Below are 20,000 nucleotides of genomic sequence, written 5' to 3'. Positions count from 1 at the left end.
TAACTCAAATTTAACTCTACTTGTAACTCGCTAAATAGCCGATCCCATAATTAAATGAGACAGCGAAGTAACTTTAAAACATTCAATGGTTGGCTTGCTAGTGTCCCAGATCTTTGTTCTCCCCTCTGATGTAACTTTTCCCTCCAATACAGCTTGCCATTCACAGGCCATATTTCAATGAGTGTTTCTGTTGTTGACTGAACTCGGAAATCTTAATATAGGACAAGTTAGGAAGAAGCTCAGTTCAAGGGTCAGACTGGCTGAAATTTTGGATGCAGGGAGGGTAAAAAAGATAAAAAAGTGTTCAGTTTGCAAACTTAGTTCTTAACATTCTTGCGCTCGTTGCTGTCTACGACATAGGTTGTTCTACTAAATGTAAAATGAAAAAAGAACAGAATAATTATAACTGAAAGAGTCTGATATTCTCCATTATCTTTCTTTATTTTCGTCAGTTTATTCCAATCTTAGATCACCGCGTCAACGCAGATGTTATGTCTCCTGCGTCAGATTAAATTAATGAAACACGAGATACAATATACTAGACCTACTAGAAAAGCCTTCATGCCTCCATAAGGTGACACTGGGAAAGGTCAACAACCTGGGCTTCTAATATTCCCGGCGTGCTCAATCCATAAAAATCGATATCAATCAAGTGATTTTTACCGATTGATGAGGGAAATCGGTGACAATCGATAAATTTATTTGGTGCGTCAAATCGATATTATCGATTTTTCATGATTGGCATGAATTAAATAATGCAGCTGGGAATACAGGGATAATTCAACAAATGAATTAGTTTGCCGATTACAACAATTGACACGAATTTCTACATTCATGAGAAAAACTGATCACTAAACATGAGAATGACAAATGTGGAAACTTTTACACACAAACGACCTACAACCCTTATTTTAGCAGCAACAAAAATGGCTCTGTTCAACTACAATCAGTTCTTGCAGATAAATATCGTGAAAAATATAACTCTAGATTGGCAGAATACAAACGAGCAAGTGTGAACATTTCGTGAATACGCGTACCTTGGTATTGGGGGGGGGGGGGGGGGGGTTGCATTTTGTGAGCGTCTACCCACCGGGCTCCCTATAAGACGCCCAGTCCTGACCACATGATGGCCTACACTCAATATTCCCAGTGGATCTGTTAATAAACCATTATTATTATTATTATTATTATTATTATTATTATTATTATTATTAATTGTAGCATTTCTGCCCAAACGTAATGTAATAGGTATATCATTCAGCTTCAAAAATTTGCGAAAAAAGTAAAATAAATTCATGATTGGCTGGAGCAAATTTCGTTGTTTCCCCTAAACAAACTCAAGCCAGTAGGAAACATTCAACAGAGAAAACAGTGTGTGCCCAGTAGAAAAAGCAAGACTAAGGCGTGCAGGTTAAGGCTCTGGCCATGGCCCAGCGTCGTTGAGGTAAAAGTGAAAAAACCGAGGAGGCAATTTGAGGACTTTCCGTTTGCGAGTCTCTTTTATGTCAAATGCGATGGAAGGCCAAGCAAAGGCTTCATAAAACGTTCGGCTCAGATTCTTAACATTGAAGAAAAAGAGCCGAACTCTGGAAAAGTCCAACAACATGGACTTCTAATAAAACACACAATGATTTCCAGATTAAATCTGGATTTTCATACATTTCACGTCAATGATTTATAGGTTCGCTGATAGCAGACAGGAAAAGAATTAAAAAAAAACACATAGGTGACGATTTCAGTTTCTGTGATCGAGAATAACCATTCTTGTATTTCAAACAAATTTGTCAAAAGTTGATTAACAAGGACCGGTTGTATTTTCGCCGATAGTTTTTGTTCCCTGGTTCGTAATTTAGGTTTAACATACTTTAATCTGCTGGGATAACATTTTACGTGTTTAAACAGCCACACCTCGGACTAACATTTATCCCCTGAAACTGCGCCACTATTTCTTTTTTTTTTTTTTTTTGTATCTTTATTTTTTCTTCTACTTCATGTTAAAATTACAACAGTTTATAGCTTACAATAACGAAAGAAATGGCGAAGGCAAGATATAGTTATACTAATTATATGCCATTTTCAATAAGATTACATTTTTTTCCCAATATAAAAATGAAAACATAATACAAGAGAGGAAAGAAGGGAACACTAAAGCGATATAGATGTTACAAATGTCGGTGAAGCAGTGATTAATACTGAGCAAATTAATACTGCTAAAGTGCTCTTTTAGATAATTTTGTAGTTATTTTTTTACGAATAGAAATAGGAATATCATTCTATTAGAAACATTCTATTGGACAAAAAAAATTTATATCTATTCTCAAAGAGCTAGGATTTAGATGTTCTTCAAATGATGTAATTTTTTCATTTCATTTAATTTTGTTTATTATTACTCTACTACACACATTACAAATTACAACTCAAAATACAGGTAATTATGAGCAACTCTTTCCTCTCTAGGCAGGTGGAGGTCACTCACGCCCAATCAATATTCGGGATTTTGAAATCAGAAAAAAAAGCACAGTTAGGGATCGTATTATAAAACACGGATTTACCACACTAACATCACATAATCAATTATTACATCAACTATACGCTAAACAATCCAGGAATTCTGTTTTGCTCGGGTGTTTTTGAATTGCAATTAAAACTATTGTGGTGGGTCGATTTGAACTTGGATAAAAATAGTGTCATCCACCACGTAGCGTCTGGTTCTCAGATCAGTGTGTGACACAAATGCAGGGAAGCCCCGAGCAATGTTACTATCTGCCTCAGGCCGAGTGAAGTTCTTAAATTCTGGGCCAGTTATTAATGACTCAACAATGTTCATTTTGTCTTTTTCTTCTTGTTGTTGATCAATCAGCGTAATAGTTACTTTCTTATGGAAAGGCCACGGTAACATAGCATCGTAGTCGCTTTTCATTATGCTAAAAAATATCGAGAAATGAGTATTTTTTGCTGTGCCTTGGCCATTTGGCGTCGATTTTAATTGAAATTTGTATCCATAATCGTAAAATGGGGCACTGTATATATCGGTTTTTTCTCCAGCTTTGGCTTTTCTCAAGACTTTACTGAAGTTGCTAATCTTCCACGTATTTTTAGTAGCATTTAATCTCGCCTCGAGCTCCCCAAATTCTTCTCTTCGTTTAACCTACAAAAAAATAAAATAAAATAATGAGTAACGATGTGGTGTTGTGTTCAAAGATGCTTTTTTCCCGACGAAGACCGGCTTGCTAGCTGGTTTGACTCATTGGCCTAAAATTACGTCTAAATAAATAGCCATAAAGCAGCATGATAAAGGCAAAAGAAAAGCCCCAAAATTGTCTGATTTGGTAAAGACTACTTCCATGAATCTTAATAAGGAAGCAAGATCGTCCATGATGCACGAACACAGTCCATCTTACTGGCTATCAAATGAAGCCCTGGCGGGTGCAGCTAATTGGTCACTCAAACTACCGTGACGGTAGCGCCAACAAAGACGTCACTTATAAATTAAATTGTTATTCATTAAGGTGGCTCACAACGGTTTCCATCACTTTAACTTTGACAGATGAATACTACCACTCTTTATCAGTGCATACCACAATAATGGTACCAAACCCCAAATGCCTAATCAATGGCGAAATAGTCATGGTGATTTTCTCGACATAATAGGGCACTATAGCAATAGTATAACCTGTTAAAAACAGCCCTTTAATTATCGAAAAGTTAAAGTGGTTCTGCACATCTCCCTTGAAATTTTGTTTAAACTTTGCAAAAACTGGTTGTATATGGCACACTCTGATAAAAAGTTCTTCATGAAACCTTGAATAAGGTCTTTTCAGTTTTTTTTTTCTTTTTGCAGGACGTTGAAGGTGTGTTTGTTTTGCTGCAATTATTTCCTAACGCTCTCGTCGCTGTCGCCGTCACTAGAATATGAATGGCTACTAAGGTTACTAATTACTTAATTAGTTATTAAATGATACCGGTTTTCATTTGACTATTGAAAGGAATTTCGCGTTTGCTTTGGTTTTGCTTTACTGCGCTCTGTGATTGGTCCGCGCCATTTTGTCAACCAATGGGAAGCCAACCAAAGCCAATCGTGTCTTGATCGCACGCGTTTTCCTGCACTTCGCGCCAGTTACATGTACTTTGTTCGAAATCTGATTAGTTCATTGCGTTGTGTACGTCTCTTGTAATTGTCTAGAGTAATAAGTTGGTTTTGGGTCTACGAAACTTAATTGAAACTCGCTGTAATTAAGAAGTAAGCAAAGATATAACTAATAAGTGAGCAAGTTGAGCAAAGTTTGTTGGAGTGGATTTCTCAAGGAAAATATGAGGAGGTATTTCATATGCAACGCTTGGATTGGTTTACCTGTTCCTTGTTTAGCTGAGTTTGAAAAGTATGTAACTTCCCATTAAATCCTCTGAACATATTTTCAAGTGTATGGACCTTCTCGTCAAGTAAACGTACGACTTCTTGTGAATTTTTTAACTCCACTTGGGTGTAACTAAGTTTTACACAGGCCAAGTCAAAATGAAGTCTCGTGGCACACTGAAGATGGGATTCAACCTCTCTTCGCTGAACCTACAGGAGCAAATAAAAACATTTTAATATTCTAATAACCTTAGCAATGAAGAAAACTGTTCCTCACGGGAAGAGGAGACACGCGTTAAAATGCGATTAACTCTCCTAGGTTGTGCATTGCCTCACAGGTTACCATGAAAAAAACTCTTATGCCCTCGTCAAAACTTACACATGTAACAGCATATTCATATGATTTCTTCCAAAACTACGAAAGTTGATTTAGTGACCTTACTGCCTCCTTTCGTGTTCGACTTTGCTCTTATCGACTTTTAACTCTTCAAGCCCTTTTCGATTACACAGTGAGTGTCCGTATTAAGCTGGTGTATGTAAGACCTGTGTATCAACTAAAATTACCTCACTTTCACAAAGCAATCTATTGACAGTTTTCTTTTATACTTCATAAAACCTTTAAGTATGTCCGTGTAATAAGTTACACTCCCATACAGCTGACTCGTGATGATAACATAGCCTGGAGCACTATAAATGTCAATTCTTTCCAGGGGATCGACATAAGATCCTCTCTAAATTTATTTTGGTCGAAGTCTCTATACTGTCTTCAATCGATAACTCTAGACCAAAAATTATTGGGTGGTATTTTTCGTATGACATAAATTAAATTATGGTCACTAATACCAATCTCTGAGACTCCATAATGGGAGAAATTTGTGGCATCATGAGTCAAGAAAAGATCTATAATAGGAGATGAATCATTTATAATTCTGGCCCCAGTTGTTCAAAGGGCGGATAACTTTATCCACTGGATAGGTCGCCATCCGGCAGATGAAATGTGTGCAAGATTTTCCCGATAGCCCTGTAATTTGTGGATAGAGTAGAAGCATATGTCAAATTTAAGTATCGGATTGTGTGGAAAACTTGGCAAAAGCGTTAGTTGGAATAGAGGGTAGGGTCTGGATGGGGTTTAGTGTTACAGCGAGTTAAGTTTTTTTTTTTTTTTTTTAATGTTTAGTGTTAAAATTTGTTAATGTTAATGTTAAGCTTTTTAAAAAAGTTAACTGTTAAGTGTTAAAAGGTGTTAGAAGAGTGATTTCACGCATTAAAGATGTGGTTCATCTTGGCAAGAGTATGAAATGCAACTGGGCCAACTGGTTCATAGATCTTGAGGGCGCGAAGAGTAGTCTAGTTCTAATTCGAACACCCCGCGATTCTGCTGGCCCTGGACTGCGTAAGGAATAAAGATCGGATGGCTGTAGAACCGATCGTGCGCCTTACTAGAACCTCGCTACTAAAAGTACTGAGAGGAATAACTTTGGTCGTGCACAGAATAGTTCCAGAAAAGTATCGCTTTTGGAAAACCAATCAGAGTGGGGTATGCAAAAGACCCATTGCAGTTGAAAGTGGGCCTCAAGGAAAAGTGTTCGTGTTAGACTATGACTTCGAATCTAGAGAGACTCGTCTCGTGGAATTACGTTTGCATCAACCAGTTGATGTACACGTACGGAAAGAAACATTCAAAGATGCAAGGGACCTTTGCTTTACTAACGGTATAGTTTTCGTTTCTGAGCTAGGATCTGGGGCAATTCGTGTTATCGACTTGGAAGGCAAAGTACGTTTAAAGCTGGAGGGCCTGAAATCGCGAGCAGAGCTACTTTCACGGCTGGGTCGTTTTAGCTTGCCACAGGAGGGCACAGTGCCAATTCTCCGGAAGCGACTTGCGACACATTAACAAGCCTTAGCTTCACAAGTTAAGAACCCAGAAATCGTCCAGCTTAACACGCCTTTAGTAAAACTAACGTCAATTTGTGTGGCGAGTACGGACATCCTTTTGTGTGTGGATGACGAGCACCAAAGGATTATTCAATTGGAACTAAGCTACAATGGAGTTGCCGTCGTTGGTACTAACATGCGAGAAATAAATTATCCCGATGGCGTTTCAAGTATTGAATCTCTTTGTGTGTGGAGACGGTCAGCATACTTGGCTGCATCTGGTAAAGCAGGTGGGTTATACGCCAGTGATCTCGCAAATTCAAACGTCAAACAGCTCCTGCGGAATTCGTCCGATTCATGGAATGAAATCAAGAGGCTGTGTCATTATAGCGACGTCATTGTCTTCACTGACATCGTAGATAGGAAGGTTAAGACCTTTGATCCCAGAACCACGACTGTTGAAACATTGATGGGCACTGGAAAAAAAGGAACTAATGATGGAAGTGGTGAAACCTGCACCTTTGTACAAGTCCACGGAATATGCTGTTTGCAGAATATTATCTTTGAGTCCGACGTAGCTGCTCGAATGGTTAAAATAGTTTCACCTCTTACTGGCACAGTGTCCTTCGTTCAAACCCTTGGAAAACTTTACGACAGTTTTGGAATTGGTGCTCAAACCGTAGACGCGGTATCACTATCCCTTCAAGATGCTGTGAACAATGTTTCATGAGTGAATGAATATATTAAAAGCACAGTTGCTTCGGTTAAACGCCACTACAACACGAAAGAAGCAGCAGCAACAAATGGTCCCGAAGGAACTGTATCAAAGAAAACACAGGTCTCGTTGGAACTCCTCGAACAAGGTATGGCACGACTGCAAAATAACTTGAAGAACATAAATGAGGATTATCTTGGTGACGTTTGACCTCCGTACGTTACTGACCACTATACTGAAAACCTTCAAGCAGTCTCCCACTTCAAAAACGATATTTTCCCAGCTTTACATGCAGTATGCTCGAGACTTTGCAAAAGAATCATTAAAAAGAACGACAAAGTGGAGCGCCAAATGCTTTACACATGAAAAATCGTTTTATCCAGTTCCAACATCTAGTGTGGAGTTGGCCGATGTTGAAGTGATGAAGCCCCCAACAGCTGCAAGGATACATCCTCCAATTGAAGTAGCGATGAAGGAGTTGGTGGACAAATATCGTCCTGTGAGGCAGAGAACAATGCGGAGTGAAACCACAAAAGACAAAGCCGGAGCTCTCCCACCAGCAGTGTATTACATTCAACCTCCTCATTCCAAAGTAATGTTCCACGATGATTCAACTGTTGAAGGTCGAGAAGGAATGGAACAAATTATGCCGCAAGTCACAGATGACGATGGGGACTCGCACGTACCCAGCATCATGTTTGTGGACGATAGCACGGTTGAAATAGTTGCTGTTGGTGAAGTGCCAGATCAAGGGGATGAATACGACACCGACTCAGGCAGCGATATGGATGATGACGATCACGACTCCTACCCCGACACAACAACACTCACCAGGTCTGGTCGCGCCATTCGCGCTCATTTTCGCCTTGACTTGTAGAGTTTGCACGATCGGGCGTGCGCATATACATTACCTTGTGAATGACTCTGTGATCAGGAGTTAATTAAATGAAAACCCGAAAAAAGCGCTACCTTGGACCCGGGAAGGCAAAGGGGTTCAGATTCAAAGGCTGGCTTGCTGCTGATACATGTGCTAAGAAACGAGAGGATTGGCTAGTGAGGACGCAACAGCCTATTTCCCGGTAAGTTAAAGGAGCATGATGATGATTAATTAAACAAATTTTTGAAATGAAAGATTGCAAAAGTGTAATAACGACAGAGGAAAATTTTCATTGTCGAGATAATGTACCCTTCTGCTGAGAAATAGTCTCCCATGATTTTCCATGATAGAAACATAAACAGTGAACAAACACAAAATTGTAATAAAAATGACACAGTCTGTAAATTAATTGTAGATATTATTCCATATCGAATGTCCACGTTTGTCTTGATTAGTATCTTTCGCTTTTTTAAGCCATTTCCACTTACATTTGTATCAAATTTAGTGTTACAGTGATTTTTTTTAGTGTTAGAAGTTAAACAGCCTAAAAATTTAACTGTTTGATGTTATAGAAGGAAAAATTTAAGTGTTTAGTGTTTTCGAGGCACCCCCATCCAGACCATTGGAGTACATTTGCTCCACTGGATAGCGACTTATCCAGTGGATAAAGTTGTCTACCCTTTGAACAACTGGCGCCTGGTCGGCTGATCTATTATTAACAATTAAATCATGAGCTCGAAATTTCTATAACGTGATATCACGCATAGAAATCGAGAACGGATAATCTAATTGTTTTAGTATAAATCTACTAATTGTTCAAAACTAAACAAGTAAATTATCTATATCCTGATCGCAGACACTTCGAAAACGCGACAAAGCTGCCGCCATTTTGTTGAAAACCGCTACTTACTTAATCTATCACAGAATAGATAGCGAGTAGCGTAGCCAATCAGAGAACGACATTCGTGATAGAACACTAGCAGATTTATACTAATTGTTGATATTGAAACACATTACATATTTCAAGTAATCGTGATGTGTGGTGGTCACTGGGAGTAGCATTATACATTACAATTCAGGTCACCAAGGATATAAATTTAAATCCCCCTGTGACTCCCTTTTTTTCAAGTAGGCTTTCAAAGATGTCCAAAAGGCTCAAGGAAATGTATAAAATATTGGTGGTGGCTCTCTCCAAGGTACGAGGAGCAGCGACAAAAAATTTGCTAAACATGAAATCATGGGAACGGTCACTTTGAGAACACTGCGTGAAATCCACAGGAAAGGATGGCCCAAACGCTATATCATGTGATTGTATCAACAACAGCAAAAGTGCAATCAATTTATAAATAGAGCCGTTGTTGTTGTTGTTGTTGTTGTTGTTGTTGTGGTTGTTGTATTTTTTCCCAAGCGGGTAACTGTCTTGAACTGAGCCGTAGCTTTTATTTCATTAAATTGGATGTATAGCTTTTAACGTTAAGGATGGTGCACAATTCAACACGTTGGACAGAGAGAAGTAGATAGGCTCCTAGGGGCATCAAAATTGGCTTTTCTTCTGTAGACTTTGACTACATTGCAAAAGGTATGGACAAAACTTAAGGAAGACTACGTCATCCTCAACGTGCGATGACACTGACAAAACTTGTATGTGTATGAGGCATAACATGAGAAAGGCATCCGTACGTATAATATATTTTCTGTAGTATTGTATCCGAGTAACAAATAAAACAGCCCATTTAACACCTGTGTGCTTAGTCATCTGGGCACAAAGAACTTTGATTAATGACTAATCAGTAAAGATTATTCCAAAGATTTTTTTGTCTCTCAGTTTTTGACTTAGACTTGTCTTTAATATTAGGTTAAAATAAGCTTTAAAAACAGTTTTAATGAGCGAGATGAAAACCTCGGTTAACTTTTAGTCGTGGATAAGCGTTAATCGGCTTACGTACAACCGGGCCCTGGTCTTTCAGTGACTTGAACGGAAGCGAAAAGTAAATTTGGGCATTCCAAATCATTAATTTTGTTTTTCCCCACGTAATCAGTAAACTGCGAACGGGCTGAAATTCATCAAGTAACCGCGATGAAACCTCAGCTCCAAACTAGGCTAATATTTTAGCGCGATAACTCTGGGGACGACTTATATGCGTACTTGATAAAAAATTCAAGATAGTACGCGCGCTGTCATTGGTCGATAGGTGTGTTTAGATGAGAGTATGTAAACACAGTTGTGACGTCACGCTTTGTGTGTTTCCCGGCGGTACAATTTGAAAACATTTCAAGTAATTTCAAGTATAAATATTAAGGAAATGGAGAAAAACTTCCCAAATTTTGATTTGGGGCTGTCCTATCTCTTTCCCCCTGATCCCGAGGGAAAAAAGCAAAAGAAAGAAGAACAACAGCGCTTTGCCTACCTCGATGATCGTGAGCTAGACGACCTCGTCGAGGGAGCTCAAGCAAAAACGACAAAATATGCCACAAAATACGCAGTTAAAGTTTTTCAAGGTAATTTTTGCATCTGAGTACTAAATAAATTATCTCTAAAACATTCTTCATTGAAAAAAATGTACACGAAAACGGATACCAGACTATGTATGCTACAGACTGTAAATGTTTCAAATCAAACTTTGTACGGCCGATCGGTTGCCGTGTTTTGGATGTCAAATATGCATAACATGTCTCATAACTCTGGGACGTTCTCAGTGTAAAAAATCTACTATTACATTGGCAATGATAGTCGTGAACTTTTTTCATTCAGAATGGGCTTCGGTAAGAGGAATTAATGGAGATATTGGTCAGAAAACAAAAGCAGAATTGGATGCCAATTTGAGGTGTTTCTACGCTGAAGCGCGTAACAAAGACGGAGGAAACTACAGTAGAAGCACACTGCTGGAATTTAGGAATGGTTTAGAGCGCTATCTCAACAACCCACCGTACAAGAAAGGCATACACATTGCCACCGACCCAGCTTTTCAGCAGTCCAACCAAATGTTAGATGCCAAACTGAAAGACATGAAGAAGCAAGGGAACAAAATGTCAAGCACAAACCTGCCATTGAGCGTGAGGACCTGCGGCGTCTGAAAGAGAGCGACGTTTTCAGTGTAACAACTCCTCAAGGCCTCCTATACAATGTCTGGTTTCATATCATGCTGTATTTCTGTTGACGTGGACGGGAAGGGCAGAGAAACTTGACGAGGTCCAGTTTCCTATTCCTCCAGGATGAAAGCAAAAAATGGTACGCAACCATGGCCCATGACGAGTCAAGCAAAACACGCCAAGGGGGGATAGATGACACCGCCACAAACTACGAGAAACTTGGAAGAATGTACCAGACAGATCACCGGAATGATGGATTTAATGCCCTTCGACTTTACTGCAGTAAACTCAACCCTGACTGCAACGCTTTTTTCCAGTTCCCGAAGCGATTATGGAAGGGGCCAGAAGAATCAGTGTGGGTCGAAAATCGATGTCTTGGTGCAAACAAGCTCGGGAGCATGATGAAAGAGCTCAGCAAAGCGGCTAATCTTTCTCAAGTTTACACCAATCACTGCATTTGGGCAACAGCTATAACAGTGTGGTCAGATGCTGGTTTGTCAAATCGCCATATTATGTCGCTGTCTGGCCACAGGAATGAAAATTCCCTCAAGAGCTACAACGCTCGTCCATCGTCGCAGCAGCTCCAGGTGTGCAGCAATGTTCTCTCATCTGCCCTACATCCACAAGCCACACAAGCCGATCAGCTCCAAGGGAGCCAGCAACAACTTCAACCATCTGGATCCGCTGCTTGTGCTGTGATTCCTAACCACCAAAACTTTACAAGGCACGATGAGCGATTCAACTTCTCAACATGTTCTCAGGCTGCCAAATCGGGCAAGTTCACGTCACTTTTAAGAGCGATCAAGCACAGTGACATTCATTTTCAGCTGAAATAAACTCCTCATCTTGAAGTTCTTTCCTTGCAGAATCGGATATTTTGAACATTTCTTCTAGTTTTCGTTGAACTTTCGGTATTTTTCTGCAGATTTACGAGGATTCGAAGCTGAACTCGCTTTCATCTGCACGGCGCTCGCTGGCGCTTGCCACAAATTTCAACTTGATTTTGACTTTTATAACGCAAATTTTGATTGGTTTATGTGTTGTCAAATGCACGTTTTCATTGGCTAATGAGAAATATGATTGTCCAGAGCGTGTATTGAGAAACTTTATTTGAATCAAGATGTAAGTAAACAAAATTTCCGTTCATTTGTCCAATTATTTTTTAGAAATATTTTATAAAAGCAATAGAGAACTTTTTTGCGTGTTTACATAGCCTCATCTAAACACTCAGGGAGTTGGGAGAATTCTCGAAAGTTATGCAAACCCTCGACTGCGTCTCGGGTTTGCATAACTGTCTCGAAGTCTCCCAATCCCCCTCGTGTTTAGATGAGGCTATGTAAACACACAAAAAGTCCACTATTGCTTAAATCTATTCACCTGTTCCTCTTATTCTGTGACACCTGGGTATGAAAGCCTTTTAGTCTTAGTGTCCAGGCACCACCGAATAAGAGGGACAGGTGGCGCTGGAAACGAGAATATGTATACTACCTTCGCCGTGCATCCCATCTGAGCATACGGGCAGGGGATAATGGCCAGCGGGCAATCATTCTCTTTATGAGCTGGAATCTGTTAAAGACATTGATACTCAAATTAGAAGTAAATCTTTTGTTATGGTAAAGGTGATGATGGTCACTTCCTACAAAATTCGTGCACAGCACAAAACAAGGACTGACCTACTAACCTCTGACTTACCTATCTAGCTCAGCTACCTACCCACAGTACCTACCTATCTATTTACTTATGCGGTCCTGTTACTTACCTATCTACCTACCTACCTACCTACCTACCTACCTACCTACCTACCTACCCACAGTACCTACCTTTCTATTTACTTATGGGGTCCTGTTACTTACCTACCTACCCACAGTACCTACCTATCTATTAACTTATGCGGTCCTGTTACTTACCTATCTACCTACCTACCTACCTCTGGGCTACCTACCTACCTACCCACAGTACCTACCTATCTATTTACTTATGGGGTCCAGTGACTAACCTACCTACCTACCTATAGTACCTACCTATCTATTTACTTATGGGGTCCTGTGACTAACCTACCAACCTACCTTCAGTGCCTACCTCCCTACCTCCCTACCTACCTACCTACCTACCTCTGGGCTACCTACCTACCTACCTACAGTGCCTACCTATCTATTTACTTATGGGGTCCTGTGACTAACCTACCAACCTACCTTCAGTGCCTACCTCCCTACCTACCTACCTACCTACCTACCTATAGTACCTACCTATCTATTTACTCATGGGGTCCTTTACTTACCTACCTACCCACAGTACCTACCTATCTACCCACAGTACCTACCTATCTATTTACTTATGGGGTCCTGTTACTTACCTACCTACCTATAGTACCTACCTATCTATTTACTTATGGGGTCCTGTTACCTACCTACCTACCTACCTACCTACCTACAGTACCTAACTATGCCACGGGGCATCAATTTGAAATGCTCTGTCACATCACGTGACAGAACTACCATCCATGCTTTTTCAATTTCGCATCGATAATATTATTTATATACGGAATATTTTTGTAAACAGGTTTTGCTTTGTAATGTTATGCCACATGGCTCTTAGATAGAACAGACTTTAAATGTATAATACAAATATAGAATTGATAAGATTACCATGTATAATTAACAAATCGACGGCAGTTTTCTATGGTCTATAATCTTATAGACCATAAAATGACGTCAAAAAATGTTCAAAACTCAAGTGGAACCGCGAGCCGCAGGTGAGTGGTTTCACTACCAAGTTTTGGACATTTTATGGCGTCATTTTATGGTCTATAAGAGTATAGACCATAGAAAACTGCCATCAATTTGTTTTTTGAAATAACATGGAAAAAGTACGAGCGGAATTGGCTATTTGTTTTCGTTGAGAAAGCGCGCGTGTTACATCTGACGTCATTTTTATTGTCTGTACTCTTACAGACAATAGCTACGCGCCAATCAGAGCGCGGGAATTTGGACAGTTATTGTAAAAATAAATTTTTCTGATCCCACCGTATGCTCCCCACTATCTTCCTTCAACCGATCTACTTATTTACTCACTCACTCACTCACTCACTCACTCACTTGCTTACTAACTTGCTTGTTTGCTTGCTTACTTACTTATTTCTAAGTACATATTTTCCCGTCCGGCCCGATCTGACTCAACCATTAAGATCATTTGATAATTGTACTTACTTTCGCACTTACTTACTTATTTATAATTACTCAAGGCTTTAATTTTCATCAATGATTATAAATTTTAGAAAATCATTCGAATTTTTAGATATTTAGCCTCCTATTTGTAGCATAAACTTACTTCCGCTCGAGGGAGCACTGCACCACAATTATTTGGACAGTTGATTGGTTTTCTTTGGTACTGACGTTCATGATCCTTTAAAACAAAGTAAAAGCGATAGCTTTACTGGCAGTTTTCACAGGGCAAATGGATAGGATCGGGTGCAATGATATGAAGGTATCGGACTTGTGACTGAAATATAATTACCTTTTACTAGCCTCGTTTTCTCGGTCCGTACTGTAAGTTACGGACCGAGAAAACGAGGTTAGTAAGATTTTTATATCTCTCAGGTTAATCGGGCGCACAGGAAAGGGTCGGGAAAGGAAACTAGTTGAAGTTTAGCGGGCCGTACAGTGAAATATGGCCCGCAAAATTGACCAATCACACCGCGCATACTAATTGAGAGATATAATAAAACGGATTATAGCTCTTTCCTTTCAATATGACGTAGCTGGGGGCGCAATCTGAGCATAGGATATTTTAAAACTACTCGCCGTTTTCATAATTTACCCTTTCACTTTGAAATTCACACCTTGAGCCGTAACGTTGCCGAAGGAAGAAATTAAGAAGGTACCAATGCTTTAAGAGAAAACCATGCGTTGATACAGAGACTATAGCAACCTCGCTCTATGGCGTTCCACCATTTTGAATATCACAAGCTCTAAAGGACTAAAGTTGAGACTATAACACAACGGGCTATGAGAGTTTGGTAAGGCAGAGAACCTTGTCATTGCGCTGCGATCAATACAGATGACCTAGTCGTTCCTTTTTTCTCTAATTACATTTTTCCTGCCAGAAAATGATGGATGAAAGCAAACGGCTAATCAAAGAACTGTAACAGATAGAGTGGTTAAAATAAGGCGTTGCCATGGCATCCAACCTCATTTCCATGGCTTTTCCCATTTTACAAGGAAAAAGTTCTGGGAACGAGGTTGCATGGCAACCAGATTCTCACCTGAGTTTTACACGCTGGATATGACATGCTACAGTGAGTGAGACAATTTTGGTTTGTACAAGAAACAACTTTAAGAGGACAAGATGACAAATGGTTCTATAAGAGAGGAAAGAGAAATAGATGAGACAGTTAACCATCTTAAATAAAAAATTGAGGGCATTTGAATGTTAAGAAGCAAGTTGAGAGACTGTTGAGATTATTTGAGTTTGAATTTACTTTGAGAATGCCATGTGATTTCACTCCTTAATTTATAGCTATATTGATATCTTTTATTCAAAAAATCATAAAAGGGTTTTTTAATGTATTTATAGCGTAATGCTACATTTCTAAAGGCATTTGTTTTTTGAGTTTAAGATATAGAGGAATACAGATTGCTTGTGAGAGGGGGTGGTGTTGTAGATTAGCTTAAATTCAACGTAAAAGTTCTTTGCTAATATAAATCAGTAGGTGGTGTCATTAACTCATGTTTACTATGATGTACTAGCTATTTGCCCACACTTACATGAGCGTTGTTTTTTCTGATATCATTTGTGTTTTTTTTCTTTTGTTTTTTGGCTGTTGTTGTTGTTGTTGTTTTTCTCTTGATCATGTACATGTAATTTGGATTTGTAATGTCATATATTGTTTATGTGTGAAAAAGTTCTTTGCTGGTCCAACAATGGTTTAAATTACCGACGCTGTACCAAATTTCCACAGCGAAATTGGAATTTTTTAAAGCGACCTGGGATGGAAACTTGTCGCGCCGGGAGGTGGGGTGAGGCGATTCTTGGGTGGAATAGAAGAACCGAACGTGCAGGGGATGGGACGTTTGTAAAATAAGAACATAAAGTTTATAATCAATACCACCCTCGTGTGCACATTGCGAAATGCTTCATTTTTGCATTTTGAAAATAGCCCTTTGTACAAAAAGAATTCAAACGACGAGAAAGGGCAATTAAGTCTGATGAGTTGCTAGGTAGTATACCTCTTTGTCTCTCAGCTCGCCAGTCCATTCACAGCATTCACTGGGACATTTGATGTGAAGTGATAGAATTTTTCTCTCTGTTGCTTTGTCGGGGAAAATGTCCTGAAGCAAAACAATGTCTTTGTCAGTAATAAGCATAACTGCCTTTAATTCTGATTCTTCGTCAACCCGTATATGGAATTTTATAACAGTATGGGAATGAGAATAACTGGAATAGCTGTTATATTTTTGTTTTTAGGTAAATTTGGGAAAAGCAACTTTCGCTGATTCACGATAATTCAAGAGTCATGCATTTTGCCTTCCAGAGGCTCCAAAAACCTGTTATGAGGGATTTCTAGTAGTCACTGTATGTACCATTTGTCCGGAAAGAAGAACTATAAAATATTGAGTGATAAAAGGTTAACTAGAAAATTAATTGAACTGATAATAACACGAAGTATATCAGATGTAACGCGAATAAGCTTAAAGTTGGTGACTAGGTTAGTGACAATGTAATGCATTGTAATACATTAATGAGTCAATTGAAACCCCGACCACCGGGACATAGCGGGGAATTTAACAACGGCTCGGCGTTGAAACACCGCTTATTTCCCCGCCCCCAGGAGCAAGTAGACTGTGAAAAGCCCCGCATATGAGGGGATCAGTAACGTATTTCAGAACCAGTTAAAATACAAATCAGTTCAAGTCCCGGGGTTTGAGTTTTGAGTTTGTTGGTAAAAGTCGAAATTGTAACGGACAAAGAAACGTTCAGCAAGGTATCATTACTGAGCCTGCGTAGCAGGCTAGGTATCATAACATTCCAATCCGATCCTAGTGCAAGTACCCGCCGTAACTCAAACGTCTCGTGTGAAAAAGCTCGATTAAATTGTCCGTGATCTAATAAAACTGACGTTTGTGACTGTTTTATTTAAAATCGCGTAAAAACTAGAAGAACAAGGGCTCGGCTTAATGTTCCTTCGTGTTAAATCCCCGCTGTTGTCCCCGCTTCCGGTCCAGTGTCCCCGGTCAAACCGACATTTTGTTTATTTCACCGCCCCTCGGGGCCAACTTGTTGTTAAATGAGCGTTAAATCCCCACTTTGTCCCTCGCGCATCTATTAACCTAAATTAGGAAAAGAAACGCGTGCAATTGTAGGAGTATTATAAGAGCCGGTAGGTTTGGAATTTTACCGTGCTTGGAATTGGAGGGAGAGTACTTGTTACGACAATAGAACTGAGTAAATCTCAATATAATTGTAATGAAAGTTTAGATCGAGTAAGAACAGAATTGTGGATTGCAAATAAAGGATAGTGAACTGTAGATTGGATATTGGAGATTGTTGGAATGTTAGAAAAAAAACTTCAAAAAAGGAAAGATACCTCTTCAGTTTGTGAACCGGCGAGTGCGGAGTACGCAAAAGATTTTGCGACACTATTATAAATTCCTATTCCATGATCGCATCCTCAATAATCAGTTTGGTGCGCTCATCAGTAGTTTGTCACTTTCAGTTATGTAGTAAAAGCAAAAACGTTAGTTTGACTGTTGAACCTAATCCACCCATTTCCCTGCCCTCCCCCCCCCCCCCCCTTTACTGGTTCTTACCCTGTCCCGCACTAGTTGGCTTCGATCCGAGGGGCAGCTAAAGCGGATCGGCGGTGGTGTCTGAGGCGGTCGCCTTGATCTTAACTGCTCTTGCTCTTGAGTGCGTTTCTGGCTGTGTAAGAATAATAAAAAACAAAATCGCGTTTTACTTTGACTCATCTGATTCATGTCAGATATCGACATTCCCGAACCGACGACTGAGATCGGGGTACGAGATTAATATCGGCGATTAAATTCGCCGGCATTTGCCAAGTGAGCCCGTTCCCGCGATTTTCTACGCTCATGACATCGCTGCGACTCGCCAACCAATTCAGGATGGGCTATTTTATCAGATTACTTTTCAAAATGGTAGATAGCAGCGATAAGATGGAGCCTGCGATTAAGCTTGAAGTGCCACATCGCCGCGATCGGTGAAAAAAATCGCCAAGTGTGTCCGCAGAAATCGGTGGCGAAAATCGCACTGGCGATCAAATTCGCCGCGGTCAGCGAATAAAATCGCCTAGTGTGTCGCCGGCCTTAGCAGTACTTGGCAACCAGGAGTGTTTTTTTCGATGCGAAATCGTAAGGCTCAAAAAACAAGCGATCCAACTCGTCAACCGTCAGGATCGACATAACATCAAGTGAAGACCAGCTTCCATGCATAAATTAGGCTCCGAATCGCTTTGCTGTGTATAGCAAAATTACTGATGCGTCACAAAGTTTTCCTGTGCTATAAAAAGAAAGAGAAGGAACGTGACTACCTCGTTCCCAGGGAAACTACACCTTCTAGACAGCGTTTCTGAGAATTTTTCATCTGCATGAAAACCAGTGATACACAACTGTACTCGCGGCTCTATACTCTTATAACTCACCAAAACTCACCTTCAACAGAAGGCTGGTGAGTTGGTCAGTTGATCATTGCTAAACGAACATTTCCTAAGAAAGATTCCAGACCAATGGTTTGTGTAGTTGTTAAAATAATAATAATAATAATAATAATAATAATAATAATAATAATAATAATAATAATAATAATAATATAATATATATGATGAATGTGATGATTATGTAAATTATTATTATTAAGGTGGGACTCTACCTAAATTTGAGTGAAATTTGAAGAGTTTTAAGAATGGATAGAAGAAAGAAAATGATTTTTGGAACACTAACAGACAGTCGACAACCACGCAAGAGCACCCCAGGTTGCTAGTGGACTAACTTGGTATCCGTCTATTAATTATTAACTACAAATTCTAATTTTAAAACTTCACTAAATCTTCAACATTTCTTATTTCTTTTAATTTTACCAATCCTTCAAGAAAAATTATTTCCTTCCAAATATACCTAAAAATCACCCAAAAATTCATAAAACACCCCAAATCATTAATTTGTGCTATGAATGGAGGGTTTTTGTATTGCTTGAAATGCAAACAAGATATTTTCATTTGACCGATTTTAAGCGGCGTGAAAATGGCTTTTAGGTGAACCCCCACCTTAAATTGTATACAATTATTATTATTATTCAAAATGTGATCATATGAGTTTTTATTACAAATGAGAATAGCTTTTTGTAAGTTTATGACTTTTGTTTTTTCCTTTACTTGTAAATAGCTTGGAATATGTTAATGTGAATTGGAACTTTTAACTTGTAAATAGCTTGGAATATGTTAATAAAGATTAATATTATTATTATTATTATTATTATTATTATTATTACTATTATTATTAATAAATAACAACAATTAATTATAATAATAATAATACACAGAAATCAACCTTGAAGAAAGAAATAGATCTAACACATTCGTGACTAAATCTTTTGTTTTGCTATTACGCAGTTTCTTCTCAAGTTTCATGTCAACCTAAACACAGGCGCCAAACATATTTTATAGTTAAGCTCGCTCACACGTGATTTTTTTGTGCAATTTTTCTTGCACTTTTCAATGCAACTTTTGTCGCGCAAGTATTGAGCTTGCGATGAAAGTCGCTGGCGTAAACTAGTGGCGATTTCAGTGCGATTTCGGCGCGATTTCCCTGTCGAAACTTCGTGCTACCTGGCGGGGATTTGGGCAAAAGTGCGGCAAATTGCAACAAATATCGCACTGGAATCGCGCCCAAATTGCACCCAAATTTTCATCCCGCGTGGGTGATTTAATGACCTTGTACTTGCGAAGGTGAGTGGACCGAAAAACCAAACAAACGCTGCCTCTGCAAGCGTCGAGAGCGTGATTCGGCAACGTTAACTCTGGGGCCTGTGGAACCTTAAAAAGTTGCTAGAGCATCTTGTAAGGGAGCTCAGTTTTT

General features: G+C 39.2%; 2 protein-coding genes across 4 annotated transcripts in view; both read right to left on the bottom strand.

Moving 5' to 3' along the window:
- Positions 1-1,971: 1,971 nt before the first annotated feature.
- The window catches only part of LOC146452971 (TNF receptor-associated factor 4-like), a 160,379-nt gene continuing 142,350 nt past the window's right edge, over positions 1,972-20,000 (bottom strand). For all 3 annotated transcript variants that reach the window (XM_085097173.1, XM_085097172.1, XM_085097170.1), the window contains exon 8: positions 1,972-3,148. In XM_085097173.1, the coding sequence (XP_084953299.1) occupies positions 2,648-3,148 (501 nt within the window). In that variant the 3' untranslated portion in view covers positions 1,972-2,647. The remainder of the gene's footprint in view (positions 3,149-20,000) is intronic.
- LOC146452978 (TNF receptor-associated factor 6-like) overlaps positions 4,180-20,000 on the bottom strand; it is a 16,130-nt gene continuing 309 nt past the window's right edge. Inside the window, exons 2-8 of the mRNA XM_085097165.1 lie at positions 17,718-17,829; positions 16,137-16,238; positions 15,173-15,268; positions 14,239-14,313; positions 12,400-12,477; positions 4,352-4,564; positions 4,180-4,227 (exon numbers count right to left, since the gene is read on the bottom strand). Coding sequence (XP_084953291.1) covers positions 4,180-4,227; positions 4,352-4,564; positions 12,400-12,477; positions 14,239-14,313; positions 15,173-15,268; positions 16,137-16,238; positions 17,718-17,829 — 724 coding nt within the window. The remainder of the gene's footprint in view (positions 4,228-4,351; positions 4,565-12,399; positions 12,478-14,238; positions 14,314-15,172; positions 15,269-16,136; positions 16,239-17,717; positions 17,830-20,000) is intronic.

Source organism: Pavona decussata, unplaced genomic scaffold (genome assembly GCF_977016875.1).
Source record: "Pavona decussata unplaced genomic scaffold, jaPavDecu1.1 SCAFFOLD_358, whole genome shotgun sequence".
NCBI lineage: Eukaryota > Metazoa > Cnidaria > Anthozoa > Scleractinia > Agariciidae > Pavona > Pavona decussata.
The sequence above is the reverse complement of the archived record's forward strand: the minus strand, read 5'-3'. Positions and strand labels throughout refer to the sequence as shown.